This window comes from Notolabrus celidotus, chromosome 4 (assembly GCF_009762535.1).
Source record: "Notolabrus celidotus isolate fNotCel1 chromosome 4, fNotCel1.pri, whole genome shotgun sequence".
NCBI classification, from domain to species: Eukaryota; Metazoa; Chordata; class Actinopteri; order Labriformes; family Labridae; genus Notolabrus; species Notolabrus celidotus.
This window is the reverse complement of record NC_048275.1, coordinates 30983171-31000409: the sequence shown is the minus strand read 5'-3', so window position 1 is coordinate 31000409 and position 17239 is coordinate 30983171. Positions and strand designations below refer to the sequence as shown.

Here is a 17239-nt window from a genome sequence, read left to right as displayed (position 1 = left end):
ATACTCTGCCTTTCGATTTTTATCATTTACCGTTTCAATTTTTGTATGTGAGTTATGCATACTGCACACATTTTTACATTTTCTGTAATCTCCTTTTTCATATATTGAATAATTTATTAATTAATTTACTCATTCAATTACTGTTTATTCTAAATTAAGAATATTATACCCAACTTTAAGCACTGTCCTGTTTTACCCCAGGGATGAAAAATAAACAGGAATAGTTAGGGGGGAAAGATGATTATGATATGGATGTAATTTTCATTCAATGCACACCATCCAGAGTGTCACTGATTCTGAAATTATTTTGAAAAATATTACTATGAAAAATCTTTTATTAGGTTATAAAAACACTAACAGCTCACTAAACAAGTGCTTAATTTCTTATCAAGCACAAATAACTTACAGCACATTTACCGACACATATACACTTGACTCTGTTTGGCTTCAATTCTCTTCACTACCCTAAATTCAGTTTGTTAAATTATATTACTGCTACATACCATGTCTTTCTCTTGCATGCTCACACTTGTATTTCTCTAGTCTATCACTAGAGGGTGCCACAGTTTAACTTTTGATCTCATCTTGTCCACTTCCTGAATGCTGAAACCATTGTCTGCTAGTCTAAATTTAACTGAGAGTTGCTATCACATTAAACTCAAGTCTTTCACCAGACGTTACATAAGGCTTAGGGTCACAAACTTCCATGCATTCGGTCTGTTTTCATCGGTAACCAAACTCTGAATGTGTATTTATCACTTTGAAGTTGTTTTGAGTCAGTTCAAAGAAGATGTTTGGCTCTTATTTAACTTATTCATGTTTACCGTCTGCACACTCATGTTCTTGTTTCAACACTTTCATCTCCCTTAATGCACAAATGAGCTCAAAATGCTGAGTACAACCCTTCAAGGTGTGCAGAAGGTTTCATAGATTGTTCTCCTTAGAGAGTTTGTGTTGGTGAAATTCATGTGTTGCATGTGTTGATGTGACTGAGACCTAAAAAAAAAAGTGTTACAATAGCAGAGTGTTCCCAGATGTGAAGCTTATTCATCCAGTACAGCACACTTTCTTTCAGTCTCTCATACACACCCCCTTTTAGCAGTGAAGTCTCACTCGTGCACATACACACACACGTCACACACACATATAGATTTTCTAGCACACTCCCGCCTGCCAATGTATACATCACTGTCGTACATAATGTACTCACATCATGTACTCTGTGGGTCTCGGAGTGAAGTGAATACTTCTTTGTTTACATGAGAATAATATCCCTTCAGTGTTCTTATTTTCATCACATGAAAAAATGTGAAGTTTGAAGAGAGAAAACTTTGCAGAACAAGAACTTATTCTATAAGATGAATACATATATGTAATATCGATCTATTGTATTTGAATGAATGACATTACCTTGTTGTCACTTGCAAATGTTTCTAGTAACTGGCTGAAAACCTTGTAAGAGAGGAGATTACTAATTAAGAGTGAGGTGCATTAGTGCAACGCATTGGTCTCCTCAATTTGCTGCAAGGGATGATCATTAAAGTCTGCAAATCAGTGAAAGTCTGCACAATTTATGGCTTCACCCTGCAACAGACACACATTGCATGACAGATATTGCTCTCTCTGCAACAGAAAGGTCTGGAACTGTCTCTGCACTGTTGCTCAGAGTTACCTGATCCATGAGCTGATTCACATCCAAAACCTTCCTCGCTGTGAAGGTCGAAATTTCTGCTTCTCAAATCACATACACACACACACACACACACACAAATAAACACTCATACACACATTCTGGGATGCTAAAACGGGTCGTGCAGTTACATAACAGCCGGATATCAGATATGAGGCCTGTAGTTGGCGTCAGGCTCGGTTAGTCAGGCGACTCCTCTGCCAAATATTCAAACTTTGGTGAGCCAGAGTAAGAATCTCTATTTCCAATTTAAGTTCTGCTGTCTTGCTCCAATGTGCTCTGATATTAACTGATTGAAATAGTTACATAACTAGAATAAGTATTATTATTATTATAAATTTTAAAACAGTCTGAATGTGAAAAATTCTGAAAAATTATCACAACTTGAACTTTGATGATGTATTTTTCTGTTTTAAAGGAGAAAGATTCTCAGATTTTAGTTATGATCTGGGACTACACCATAAACTCTTGGTGTCAACACTGGGTGTTTTCTCCTGATCCTGATTTCTTGTGTGTCTGCAGGAGCTGGCTCATGGTTTGGGAGAGCTGCTGAGCTATGAGGGAAACGTAGAGGAGGACTTCTACCTCACCTTCCAGGTAAGAACACGCACTTAAGCTTCAGGAAGTCAATGGCTTATTTGGATTTGAATAATGGCAAAATCATAATTTCTTCCTAACATTGCTTTTGACTCTTTATTAATGCATGATTATGCTAAAAAAGAAAAAAAATTACGCAGACTTAATAGTTAGGCTAAGATAGAAAAAAAAGTATCAACTGAACTGCTTGTGCCAGAATTCCCTTTGTTTTTGTTTTCACTGTTGTTTTATGATGTGAGAATGATCTGCATACTTATAAAACTCCTCTCTGAATAGTTAGTTTGACACACCCCCACCCAAACCCACACCCACACCCACACACACACACACACGCACACACACACACACACGCACACACACACACACACACACACACACACACACACACACACACACACCAAAGATATAGGGATTAAAGTGACTCGGCAGGTCTGACGGTGCTGACAGACAGATGTGACTGCTGTCACTGCTGTGAGATTTTAATAAAGGCCTGAAGAGATCTGGATCAGTCTCACTGATGTCATACAGCTTATTAATCAGATGTTGAATAGTTATTTATTTATTAATTTAAAGTTTATACTCCGAGGTTCAGGGGAGGATGCATAGTTTCATTTGTTGAAAAACTTGAATGACAATACATCACAATGAACTTATATGCCTATATAGGCCTATATAAGCAATGCATTACCTCATAAAAAGGGGTATATCTCAGAAATTTAAAAAAATTGACAAAAAAAAAAGTTACATAAGTTCATGAGACTGAAGGGCTTGTGTTTACCAATGCTTTTATTTTGAGATGGCAGCACCTACAACCTCAATATCAGTGTGCTTTTCTAATTGATATGTCACCAAAAGTGTCTTACAGCAATTTTGCATCCTTCAGTAGTGACCACCAAGTCTATTTACATAGATTTATCCTTAATATTCACTTTTATTCAATGACCTTTTAGCCATGAAAACTTGAAACCTATGGACTGATGTCCGGGTGTGTCCTGGGGTTAGCAGCAGCACAGATAGTGAAGTTATACTTGCAAAAACGCAAGACTCATGAGTTTCTCCACCACTGTTGTTTACAAAGTTAATATCTCAAGTTCTGCCCCATCTTGGTTTTGATTGGTTCATGAGGAGGAAATGCCATTGGCAAGTGCAACGGTGTACCAACAATGGACATTATTTCAACTCAGAGTGCAGAGACCAGACACAGCTGACACTGAGGGCGTTTTTGTGCTTCAGATTCCAAGTGCTAAAAACACTTAACTGCATTGTTTTGTAATGGGACACAGGCCTTTGCGAAAACAATAATATGCTGTTGGTGGACACAGCATACAAGAAATCTTTTTTTTTCATGTTCTTGCATTTAGAATGTCAGGGATCAAAACGTTTGAATGTTCATTCACCAAGCTGTATTCATAATGTAATACGCTGTGTCAAAATGATAATGTCTTATAATTCATGCAATATAGACATCTATTTTTCTCAGTTGTTATGGTTCATTGGTCTACAGAACATTGTATGATAGCTTGTGCAGCTTAAAGGGTTTAGAACATTTTAGAATACTCTTACAAGCGGTATCAAAATAAGTAAAAGCATTGATTCATGCATTGGCAGGTGATTTCCATTTGCTGTGTTTTAAGTGTTAACAAAGCAGAAAATTTGCATCAGTAAGATTTCTTGTGAAAGGAATGAATAAAGAACTTTGAATGAATATCAGTTCGGCAAAAAGATTATTTATGCTTGATTATGAAACATTGTGTGTGTTATCACTGATGTTTACTTAGGAGAAATATCTCTGCAAACAATCTGCAACTTAGGTAAAACCATGTGATGGGTCAGAATACTTCCTGCTATGAGGCACTGCAGACTGAAGTCACAGCTGGAAGTGACCCAAAAATGTAACTTCCTTGATATATTGTCAGATGGTAACTGGAACAGGAATGCTGAAAATCTGCTCTTTTACTTGCAAAACATTTCCTTCCCATAACCTAAGGACTGCAAGTTTTTTTGTATTAATAAAGTAACTTATCTTGCACTGAAAGAGCAAAATCCTTTAAATAAAACTATTAAAAACAGCCATGAAGACTCACACTGTATTACAAGTTGTACAGGCTGCTTTACACACAGACTTTCTGGCCCTCAGCACATACCTCAGAGTTACTTTTACTGTGTTTTACATGACATGACATCAGCATGTTTCATGAAGCAGGCCTGTCAGAACTGGCTGAGTAAGGTTACCATGTATAATGGAATGCTTTATGGTGCAACTGGGAATATACGTAGCAGGAACAGACGTATTATGTAAAAGCCGGAGTGGAGGTGTTATTTTAACCCTCAGTGTGAGCTCACAGTTGGAGCTATAGACAGGCTACAGTCACACCACTGTGGTATGGCCGAACCTCCTGACCTGCAATACACTGACACACACTCTCTTTCTCTCTGTAGTTTCTATGTGTCACTCAGTCACCGTGACTCCCTGTTTTTTCTGTATGTTTGTTTTTCTGTATTGGTGTGTGTCTTTGACTGTATTTATACCCCTCTATTTACTGCACACATATAAGTGTGTACTGCTGTTCTTGCAAAAGCCGTCGCTATAATTCACTATCATTCTTTCCCTATAGCTCCTCACCATCAACTAAACTTACATCTAACCATAAAGCCAGCGTTTTATTTATGTGCCTCTTATGAAGTGTTTCCTTGTCGACCAAGGGAGAAAAATAAGATAATTTTATAACATATAAAATTGAACCCACTCATGACTGTATACCAGGAGCCGTAGCACATGATAAGTCAAGCACCTTACAGAAAATATGTAAAATGCTGTTATAATGTAAAACCATTTCTTAGCTGAACACAGCAACTTCCTGGAATCGTGTCCTTACTTTGAGGTTATCGGTGTGGTCAGTTGGGCTGGTAGTGGTATCTATACGCCATCGATTCGGCACAGAATTATAAACCAAGCTTCAGGGTGAACAACCAGGGTGCAGGACGGGATGGCTATCATGCTAAACATTGCTAGGTGCCTAGCTAGGTGCCTAGCTAACTTGCAGTTGCGATTTCTGTGCAACTCCTCACCTTGTCAGATTGATTGTGGGATGTTGTACTGAGTAAACATTTGAGTTGCTGTTAGTATCTCACCTATTTTCAGAAGACAGCAGCTGCAAATGCTAAAAAAGTGCTTAAAAAATGCTAAAAGTCATACTGTGTAAGTCATATGCCACAAAACCAAACCAGTAAGTTGTATCAGAACCAGAAGCAAGTTCATCTCCAAGTAGTTTAATAGGATGAAGATAGGAATAGATAGAATTAGAACATTTTAAAAAAATACAGAATTTAAAGACTGTTAGAAAAATTACACATTTCTGTATTCATAAAGTTAAATTGATAAGCTTTAATGTTTGATGGGTGTGTGCAGAGGTTATAGTGTGAAATACAGAGAGAATGTGTAATGTACAGACATTATAATCACACGTGCTTTAATGTTGTACATCACACTCTGATGCAGAGTCTCAATGTATTGCCATGATGGTATAGTGCCGAGGGGAACTGAGGACAACTTGACAGTCAGGGGGAAAGATCTCTGGGTTTGGCTGTACCGGTGATTAAAATACACTTGTTATTTTATTCTAGAGTTGATATAAAATATTTGTTGGTCCAGCTTTAAAACAGACATTTTAAGAAACTAAAGTTGGCTGAACAGTTTATAGAAGATCAATCTTCTCGTGTTATTTAAGATGTAGTGCTGTTGAGGTTTTATAGCTTCCTTACATTACCCCTGAGGTAGAAGTATTTTGAGTCTGTTGAACAGTGTGAGACATGTTTTGACAGTTACTCATGGCTTTCACAAGTGTTCTCTCTGCCTGTGGTGTCCTGTAATCTCTTAAGTATGAACACTTTAGAACAGCTTTACTTACAGGCCATCAAAATAAGTTGAATTGTTTGTTTCAATTAAATTTGTCATGAAAAAAGGCATTATGTTATATATCCAGTTCCTAGGCTCAAGTTGTGTGAGCTTTTATTTGCAAATAGGGAAAGGAAAGACACATTTAAAACACAGCCAAATTACAATTTAACATTTTATGGACACAAAACAAAAACAAAACAGGTTTCAGTTAATTATTTAGTCATGACAATCCTCAGCTCCACCTTGATGACTTTATACTCTGTTTGTTTTGCAGGTGTTTCAGGAGGAAATGGGCATTGCCAAATCCTACAACCTGAAGCCTGGTGGAGATAAAATCCCTGTCACCAAGCAGAACAGGAAGGGTAAGTTTACACTGAGAGGCCGAGCACGAACTTCATATTTCAGCAGTGAATGACCTCTGAGTCATTCACTGCTGGTCGAGTAACGAGCTCACTGACAGACTACCTTTACACCTGCACAAACCAGCGTTCAGCTAGTTTACCACACTTCACTAGAACAAAAACTGGTTGAAATCCTGAAGGAGATGCTCAGCAATGCAATAAAGCAGAAATCACTCAAACACCCACAAATCATTTCTCACATCTAAGCAAGGTTAAAACACAAATCAAGGACTAGCTACACCCTTCATCCATTAAATGTTTAAAGAACCAACACACCTCATTAGAGCCTACTTCTTGGGGTTCATTTTCTTTGGAAAACCAGAAAAAAATGTAAGCTCACTTTGGAAAACATGCATTGAAAGATCGCCACTATTTATATACCGTACATGTAGTAATTTGCACAAGGTCAGAACTGAAGGAGATTAAGATGTTTGTCAAAATTGTTATGTAATAGCATTAGCATCAGGTAGTGTTGACCGTAGTTTCACTACTATGCTAAAATGCAGGTCGATCCCACTGTCCAGAGCCAGTTCTGTTGCACTAAAGTGCATTTACATTTTGTTCCCAAAAATGTCTAAACATTATCTTTCCATATTACAGCTAAATTACCAAGCAAAGAGTATATGAATACTTGAACATTTTGACACGCATTTTAATCTCCTCTAGCTTTGCCCTGGGCAATTTAGCTGTAATATGGATAAATAATGTTTAGAGAATTTTGGGACCAAAAATGGAACTTGTTTTGGTTGACATTGGGATCAACCTGCTTTCTAGCATAGTACTGAATAGGGAGGACACCACTGTGCCTTATGCTCATTGGTAGCTACAGCTGCTAACTGGTAGCTAGCTAACTGGTCGCTATAGCTGCTAATTGGTAGCTAGCTGCTACAGCCTGTTAGTTTCCATGTGAACCAAACTCAAATGAGGATAGTCAGTCCCAAAGTCTGCAACTATATATTGTGTACATACTGCATTGAGTATTTTTTGTTCAACAACCCTCAACTCAAATTCCAAAATGAATGACTGGGTTTCAGACGCCATTGTTTGAGGTACAAGAAGAAGCAAAACCTTGATAATGTGGCATAGAAATACCAGTAGCAACAAGCTATTTTGGGGTGTAGTTGATCCAAACATAAACTTCAAAGCCAATGCTACCATGCTATGGGCTTCGTACCTTGACTACAGTGAAGGCTTACCATTTCATCACTGTAGCACCAACAGAGAAAGCTGGTTCAGCTCAAAAGCTTCTTTGTTCCATTTAATGGATGAAGTCAAGCTTTATTTCTGTTATTAAACCTCATTTTCCATCCAGTGGCTCCCAGCTCCGGCTTGCTGTCTTTTTCCTCCTTTTCAATGAAAGAGCCAACACTGGAGGGGAAAATGGTAAAAGTCTGTAATGGAATTAAGAAAAAATCTCACTGTTGTGTTTCTTCTCTCTCCACAGAGTATGTCCAGCTCTACGTCGACTTCCTGCTAAATAAATCCATTAACAAACAGTTTGCTGCCTTCTACCATGGCTTTCATAGTGTGTGTGCCTCTGATGCTCTTATGGTGAGTCTGTAGTAAGTTCTTGTGCATGCAGTATTTGATGGATTCTCAAACACAACTTGCAAACTTTCCAATAGTCCATACATCCAGTTCTTATCTATTGCTGGTATGAGCCGTTTCAGTTTGGAAATATGTTAAGATTTAAGATTTTCAACCAAGTTTAACATCATGAAAGTAATAAGTCTCTTAAGACTGACTTTTTGGTGATTCTGTCCTTACACCTGCCACACAGCAGTGGTTACAAGCAATTAAATATTGCATGTAGAAGTTATCAATCTTGTCACTTATGGTTTTGTTTGTGTAGGACCCAAATCTTAGAGGCATAAATGCGACATTGGGGTATGTTGCCAACACACATTCAATTACACATACGGGCCTTGCCGGGCATCTTACTGTGGTAACCTGCTGAATTAACTTCAACCCACAGAATAAATCATTGTTATGCATGCTGCTTGGGGAAAGAAATCTGGCTTCAAGGACATTTAGACAGTTTGCTTTTGAAGGTCATGAAGACGCATCAGTACCAAGTTCAGGCGTTGTGAACACCCATCGCAGGAGCCGTAAAAACATTTGAATGTTCTAATAGAGGAGAAAGAGATAAGTATTGCATTGTTCAGAAAATTTGATATTGTGGGTCAGGACAACCAGCAGCTGATTATGTACCTCACTATGCACTCACTCCAAGTAGTTAAAAAAATGCAGCAATTATAAATACTTTCTACTTAAGACTGGTCTACACTGAAAGATTATAAAAAGTAAACAAGTGTTGAAAGAAGGAGATCCCACACATGATGACAAGTAAAGATAGAGGCAACAGTTTTGCTCTTAAAGTATGTGGAGTGCAACAATTTGACCAACACAGCACACCAACTTATCATAGTCACCAACAACCACAGTCCGGGGGGATTTGATTTATATTATATGATATTTAAGATTCTGAATTTCATGAACCCTCTGTAGAATAGCTTTATTATACCCGGCACTCTGACTGATCTTCTGGTTGCGTAAGATGCTTGATTCTGATCAGTCAAAACCCCTTGATGATGGTTGTTAACTTTCACTAACATGAGCAACGCCAGAGGCAAAATGATCACACGTCATGTCAAATCGATCCGCGGAAAAGAGCTCCGGCAAATTTTGCGTCTGCTTGTTGACACTATAGAACGTAGGGTGAAGTAAAGCTGTTAGCTTCCGTTAGCATCAAAACAATGTGGCAAAATAAGGCCGGTTTCGGTTAGCATGCTAAATTGGCTTCGCGCTGGGGTCTTGTCTCACCCTGTCAAGATTCTATTTCCCATAACCACCTGCTAACCACATATTATCTGTAATGTCTGCATGACATTAAACTTACTGGATTTGTTGGTATCTATGATAATAGGAAATAAACATACGTCACAGGTGTCATCTTAACAGCTTGGTATCAGATATGTTGAGTCATCTGTGTAGTGTCAAGATGTTTTAATGGAGAAAAAAAAATAGATACTGAATTCCTCTAACATTGTCATCATACTAACACACAACACAGAATGGACCCAGTGGAGGTCATATGTGGTGTGACAAACTGTTCAAACATCAGTGGCTTGTTTCCAGATAAATGGGGGTTATACATTTCCTGGAACAACATCTGAAACCTGCTGATATCTTTAAAATAATCATTTCCTGTGCAGCAACACTAAAATCATTTAATTTTGATCAGTACTGTGTTGTAGTTGGAAATTTACAGTGTGACCAGAACACGCGTTATGATCCAACTTTTGAATCTGTCTTTGCCCTCCTCTCTCATGGATAAAGATATTTGCCTGTAAAGGGAACTCAAGCAGTAAATGGTGTTTGCCTTCCTCCTACATCAAATGTTAGCTTTCAGTGATAAAAGGCTGCTGACTGAAATCAGATGGTGTTGTTGTTTGATGAACTTTTGAGGCCCTGGAAAGGGTCAAAGGCCTGAGGGACCCCTATAAAACACAGTGGAAAAAAACAAAACATGCACCAAGCCTGTAAAAAAAAAAATTAGAATTTGATTTGATATATTTTGGCTACTTTAGTTATCACTTCTCTTTCTCCTGCTTTTTGTAAACCTGTGTATTGGCTGTAGATATATCTTTATGTATTTTTGAGATATTTTTTAAGACTTTCTTTCCTTCACTGTTTATTTTATTATATATTTTTTTGTATCCATAAAGGCTATATTATCAAAAAGGGTAAATATACATTTGCATCAGAGGGGCTTATTTCTAAATTTGTTGTTGAAGCTAGGTAAATCTTAGTTAGCCAGCACTTCCTCTTTGCCCAGATAACAATGATCTAGCCAGCGGGCAGGTGTGGCATATAAACGACTTTATTACACAGGTTTGTGGGTTGGGCAGATAACGCCTAAAGGTCACTCTGAATCATAATGTCTGATCTAAGAAACATATGTTTGTGAAGCACGTGACATGAGTCTGTAAAGGCTTCATACTGAAGGAGTGCCTTTTTACAATGTTTCCAATCATTGCTAATAAATAAGCATGTGACATGAATCTGTAAATGCTTCATACTGAAGGAGTGCCTTTTTATAATCACAGTTTTCCATCACTGCTAATAAGTAAGCAGTGATCTGCAGAAAACTTTTAGTCATTGCAGAAATTATTGTTATCGTGAGTGTGTTTTTCTTTATTATTTATTGACATAACTTGTTAAAATGTAAGAGCTTGAACGTTTTATATATTTGACCCCATTTCCAAAAGGCTCCTCCGACATTGTGGCTATTTTAAAAACAAGATCCCCTGAAAACACTGCTGTAAGTTAATGTTTGACCTTTGACCTCTTTCCTCTGCTGTTTTGAGTTCAGGGTCAGGTCAGTCAAGTTCACAGTGAACCTTTCAGCACTGTGTGTATGTTTTCTTTTACTGGAGTGTTGTGTTTAGAGTCCCTCCTCTGCAGCAGAGTGAACACAGTGAAATAACTGTGTGTTAAATCAGAAGATAAGACGGTCAGATGGACAGTTTGACTTTATCAGTTCAGATTCTGGATCTGGGTCACAAAGGGGGACAAGCTGATTTAAAATATGAAGAGGGAGGACACATCTCAGCTGTGCTAAGTCCTGAACTATCTTTATTGGTCTGTTTCCCTTTGCCTCCCACAACTTGAGTACTCTCAACATATTTTATCCTGTTTTTATATAAAGTGTTATTAATACCCAGTCACTTCCAGGAATCTTAACCTTTCCCGATAGTTTTTTAACTGTGAGGCGTAACAAAAAGATCACTTATGTTCTGTTATATAAAATACCTAGCTTGTAGGTGGTAGTTCAAACCTCTGGTACTTCAGCGTTATTATAATTTAGTTTAACACAAAGTGCATATTACTTTTAACTTGTCAATTATACAGTCCAGGAGTTGTTGTTTTTTAAGTGAAATGTCCCATTCAAAAGCACAGTAGTGTTGTTGTTTCCCTGCAGCAGGAGGAAGCAGGAAGACACTGAGGCAACTTAACTACAGTGTGCCAAAAAGGACAAAATAGCAAGTCATTTAAAAAAAAAAAAAAAGGAATTCATTTTGGACCTTAATTGTATTGGGATTAACACATAATTTCTGACGGTCCTGCAAAAAGTAGATTTGTTGTTATTTGGATAGAGAGAAGTATTTGAATTTGAACCTTATTATTTCGTTTAAAAAGAAAATTGGTTGTAGATTTTCTAATGAACAGTATGATTATGAGAAATGATAACAAGCTGTTTGCATTTTTATATAAACATAAATGTATACAGTATATTTCTTAATATCTGCAGAAATGATGTGTGCAAATATTCAAAAGTGGCCACTTTAGCATGTGGATCCAGGATGATGCAACCATTTTTTATGTCATCTAGCAAAGTAAAAGTTCCAAGTTACATAACCCAAAGTGCTAATCATCCAGATGTATATCATAGTCTTCATAAATTACGTGTACGTTTTGTTTGTTTGATTGTTTTCGTGTTCTTTTTTCGCATGTTTAAAGTGTGGTACATAGCACACACTTCTAAGACAATAACTGTTGTAGTCTACATATGTCTGTCAGTCTGACTCTGGTTTTTGTATTTGATCCTTCAGTCACGTCTACAATGTGTGACGTGCAGGATGTGACCAGACAGGCCTGGGTGTGTGTGTTTCTGTGTGTGTGTTTGTGGTTTGGTGGTGTTGTGTGTTTCATCATTAGGCATGCATGAATTGGTTATGAAACCGGGACGGGAGTTTTTTGCTTTGAGTTCATTAGACTGTCAGAGGTTAAGGTCCAATCCAAATTATTCTTTTATGTAACTGTGTGTTTTACATAGAATATACTGTATTTCAAACACTATTCTAGTCTACTTTTTATACTTGACTGTTTTGACCTACATAAGGGACCTGCTGAGCTATATTTCTACAGATGAGTTCTGAAATGTGGTCTTTTACTTTCTCACTGTTAAACAGGAAGATGGGACTTTCTCACAGTTTGACACACTTTAAGTTATCAGCTACTCTGATGAAGTACAACTTCCTGTTTCTACTTCCAGTTTACTGGTTGTGTTGCTCTTGCAGGCTGGTCTTGCACCAGTCAATTGGCGGATATGAGTGTTACGTCTGACGGCTGTTGTGTTTTAGTGGAAATTATTCTGAAAGGCTGATATTGAGTGCATCAGGCTGTTTTCATGAAATCCTTTCTTATGGTGGCTGTAGCTCAGTGGGCTTGGCCCGACACTCGCACTGCCAGAGTTAGAAGCATGACCTGCAGGTTTCAGCCACATATCACTGAGGAACTGTAGTTCTAAAGTGAAACTAAATGTAGTAGTAGTAGTAGTATTGTCCAACTGGCACCATGAGACTTACCTCCATGAGAGATTTACAGGCAATTATGCATCTATGAAATCTGTCGTTATTCTTAAAATATGTATGTTCAAATTAATATCACGGTTCTAGTGTTAAAGAGAGTTTATCTTTGTAGTTTTTACCATGTTACAGCATGTTACGTGTCTTGCATCGTCCTACATTGTCAAGTCTTTCATTATTTTCAACTACCTATAGTTATTAATAGGCGATGTTAAAAGACAATTCTACATTCTTTCCTTTTGCCCAGCACAAGATCTATTCTCCAAATTATCACGTGCATAAAGTGTCTGAGTTGTTCATTATGCAGTTTGTGTGTATTTACTATCTGTTCTTTGTGTTTGCAGTTGCTGCGGCCAGAGGAGGTGGAGATGTTGGTGTGCGGGAGTCCTGAGCTCGACATGAGCGCTCTGCAGAAAGCTGCTCAGTATGAAGGATACAGCAAGACCGACACCACTATACGGTAGAACACCCACACACTTTCTTTTGACTGAAACTAACCCATAAGTCTATGTAGCAAAATATTACACCTGTTCATTGTGTTTTCATAGAGATGGTTGATATAGTTCCAGTGTTTGAACAAATTAAAACAATGTGTTTGTGTGTCTTGTTAGGACAGTCTACTTTTTTATCAATACCAAATTTCAAACAATCTGAAAATCATTATGTAAGTACTGCTCAGCTCTTGCTGCTTACAACTGAAAAATACCAGTAGATTTGTGGCCCAGTTTGTTTCTTCTCATCCCGACAAGAGTTGTTTTGTTTTTTCATTTTTTTCATTTCAGAGTTCGTGATGGTTGACAAATGGTTTGCATTGTTATTAAACTGCAAACAGGCAGGGTATTAGTTTTGTAACAGGAAGAAACCTTGTCTCTCTCTCTCTCTCTCTCTCTCTCTCTCTCTCTCTCTCTCTCTCTCTCTCTCTCTCTCTCTTTCTTTCCCTCTACACACACAAACACACAGATACACACAGATGTCCTTCAGTCCTTTTGTTTCCTGCATAAAATCCAGCCAACACTTGTCAGGCACAGATAATGTAACCCAGCACAGTGCTGACACTTAACAACAGACAGCTGCAGGCCAGTTACACAACTTTAAAACTGTCTGTCTGACAATCACCTGTTTGTGTCTCATTAAATCAGTTTAGAAATAACGCAAAAATCAAGATTATTAATTTTCTTTTCTTTGTCATACTGATACAACTCTGTTTTTGTTTTTGATTAAATGTAATAGCTGAAAAAAAACAAAAAAGAAAGAAAAAATATTCCAAAATGACCTGCATCAGGTAATCCAAATGCATTTTGATGCAAATAAAACTTTAAAAAGTATCCTCTCAAAAAACTGAACTTGACCTAATAGTTCTAATCCACCACTTCTTCTGAATTATTTTGAATGTTTGTGTTATTTGTTTTGTTGCACCAGGTGTTTCTGGGATGTGGTGTTGGCCTTCCCTCTGGAGCTGCAGAAGAAGCTCCTCCACTTTGCCACAGGGAGTGACCGCGTTCCTGTTGGAGGAATGGCTGACCTCAACTTCAAAATCTCCAAAATCGAGGTTCCAACTGACTGGTAGGTTAAAATAAATAGCTCAAAACACATTCAGACCAGAACTCAGTGTAACAAATGTATATGTACATGAAACAGCCTTTATCAGTGATCCTGATATAAACTAAAAATGATTACATACTTATCAAGCAAATGAAGTCCACACAAAACCAATAGGACAGACATGATTACATCTTATCTCTGATACCTTTATCTACAGCCTGAAGGATGAGACATTAACACAATCTACTGCTCCAATAAACCGTCAATCTCCTCACTCAGATTAGATTATCTGTGTGTTTGAACCGGCCAACAGAGACACTTATCTTTTCTGTTCTGAGGTGACCTTAATCACAATGTTGAGTGATCTGGACTGCAGAAGACACAACACACTGAGCTTTAACAGCAAAAACCTTGAATCTGGTTCAAAAACTGTTTTCTTACTTAGACACATTTTGGATCTGAAAGTAAAGGTCAACTTTAAGTTTCACCACAGAGGCTAATTTCAAGCTGGATGGATGGACAAGCATTAAACACATTTTTTTGTGTTGTGTACATGAAATGTACGTGCAGGAGGCGGGCACAACGGCAGGACGGGATTTAATTGGTTTCATAATTTGGCTCCTGATAGCAGGGATTGGTTGGTGTTTTCCTAGGTTTACTCCGGCTGTAGATAGCGCCTTTTTTCTCTCTTTTTTAAGAACACATTATGTTTTGATTGCCATCGGGACATAGAGATCATTTTAACCAGTATAAAAAAAAGTGTATCTAAATCTGACTACCAACCCCAGCTTTAAGTTTGAGAGCTAAATGTTGCAACACTTTTCCAAGTTGTGTTAACAATTTCTGCTCTCTCTCTTCTCGTCTGTCCCTGCAGGTTGCCGATCTCTCACACCTGCTTCAATCAGATCTGTTTGCCTCCCTACCGAACTAGGAAGGAGCTCAAACACAAACTCACCATTGCAATTTCAAATGCTGAGGGTTTCGGCCTCGAGTAACCAGCCTACATACACTCACACATGTACACGCAAACAATTAGCACACAAACTGTTAGCGGCGCTATGTGTTTGTCACAACAGCTAAGAAGCACCTTACATATCTCTGTGGTCGTGGATCAGACTTTAAAGGGATCAACTGTCTCAGCAAGTGCTTTCATGGTCAGGCAATGTTGTTATTGAGTGTGACGCAATTTTGTGTTGGACATGACTCAATTGTGGACATCTTGAGCAGTGAAGATGCAAGTTCTCCTGAAACAGATTCACAGTAACACTAGAAATCCTACTTTTTGCACATTTCTGATTCAAAGTCATATAATATGAAGAAATTCAGATTGTTATGTGAGTAGATATCACAAAGAAAGATAACTTCTAGAAATATATCATAGTCACAGTTAAGTCATTAGATAATTATTTAATATGTCAGGTTGGAACCCACTGAAAACACTTCACTTATTTTGTTGTTTTGTGTCTACAAACCTTTTGTAACCAAAAAGTAAACATCCCTTATGTAAAATAGGTTACTGGTTTGCTCAGGTTATACTTATTATAATTAATATGACTATTTATGAAACAGAAAGCCAAATATTTGACACTAGGTTAAATGAGAGACCACAGATTAAATTATAAACACAGCTTTTTTCTCTGAGTTTCAGCCCCAGTCTTAAATTAAATTGTCATGTGAAAACTGATATGATTTAAAATATATGACTGAAACAAATAGCTCTGAATTTTATTGAATCCAAAAAATAAAAAATCTATAATGAGTCTGAAAAAGAGAGGGAGAGAAATAACATTGTGTGAATAACTTTATGAAAGCAATGACAGCACAACATGAAGGTAAAGAAAAAGCAGGGAGCAGTGTCACCAGGGTTATGGAGAACATTATTCTTTGAGTTGTATAATTGTAATACTTCCTGTTTTGTGTCATTTCTGACTTCAATGCTTTTGAGACTTTTGGATATATTTTTATGAAGGCATAGAAAACGTGTCGTATGGTTTTGCTTTGTTTGCAGCACACTGTAAAGCTTTGCTGGGAGAAGATTGCTTTTGTGTATCATGAGATAGAGATTGTCTGTTGAAGTGTTTGACGTTGCTTTTTGACATTGTTGCCTGTTTTTGTGAACAGAAGGCTGCAGCAGAAATGCTTTTAATGTTGTAATCTTGTTGTAACAAGTTGAAACAGAGCTGTTCAGTAACAGTTCAGTGTATGTTTGGGTTCTTTTATGTTGTTGTAAAGTAACATGGCTGCTCTTAGACTAGGGAAAGACCATTGACCTGCAGCCAGAAGCTTGCAGATGTTGACTATTAATTGAGGAACATATTTTCAGACTGATATTTGAGTTTGGCTCTACTCTTGCATTTTTTTTAAATCTTGAGCTCAAAGCATTTTAACTTAAGCACATGTTTCTGGCATTCATTGCTAATATGTTTTGTTATTGTATCTATCTTGGAAATACAAGCCCTCCACATGTCAAAAGATATTATATTTTCTTCCTCACTTAGCTACAGAAGACTTTTTTTGCTCACAGCTGCCAGTGTTGGATAGAAATTTGATTGTAGCAATATTGACAGAATGATTCTTTGCCTGCCTCATGACCTCATGGAAACAAGTGCGACTTTAAGTCTTCAAACTCTGATTGGAGACTAACATTGGACTTCCACCAGATCCGTGCCTGGTCCATGTCCAGTCCGTCTCCAATCCCCTGTGGTCCTGCTCCATGCTCTTGTCTGTCAACACCCACTGG

General features: G+C 37.6%; 1 protein-coding gene across 3 annotated transcripts in view; it reads left to right on the top strand.

Moving 5' to 3' along the window:
• The window catches only part of hectd2 (HECT domain containing 2), a 60014-nt gene extending 43041 nt beyond the window's left edge, over nt 1-16973 (top strand). For all 3 annotated transcript variants that reach the window (XM_034682432.1, XM_034682431.1, XM_034682433.1), the window contains exons 17-22: nt 2213-2287; nt 6460-6547; nt 8031-8137; nt 13302-13417; nt 14377-14520; nt 15374-16973. In XM_034682432.1, coding sequence (XP_034538323.1) covers nt 2213-2287; nt 6460-6547; nt 8031-8137; nt 13302-13417; nt 14377-14520; nt 15374-15494 — 651 coding nt within the window. In that variant the 3' untranslated portion in view covers nt 15495-16973. The remainder of the gene's footprint in view (nt 1-2212; nt 2288-6459; nt 6548-8030; nt 8138-13301; nt 13418-14376; nt 14521-15373) is intronic.
• Nucleotides 16974-17239: the final 266 nt, after the last annotated feature.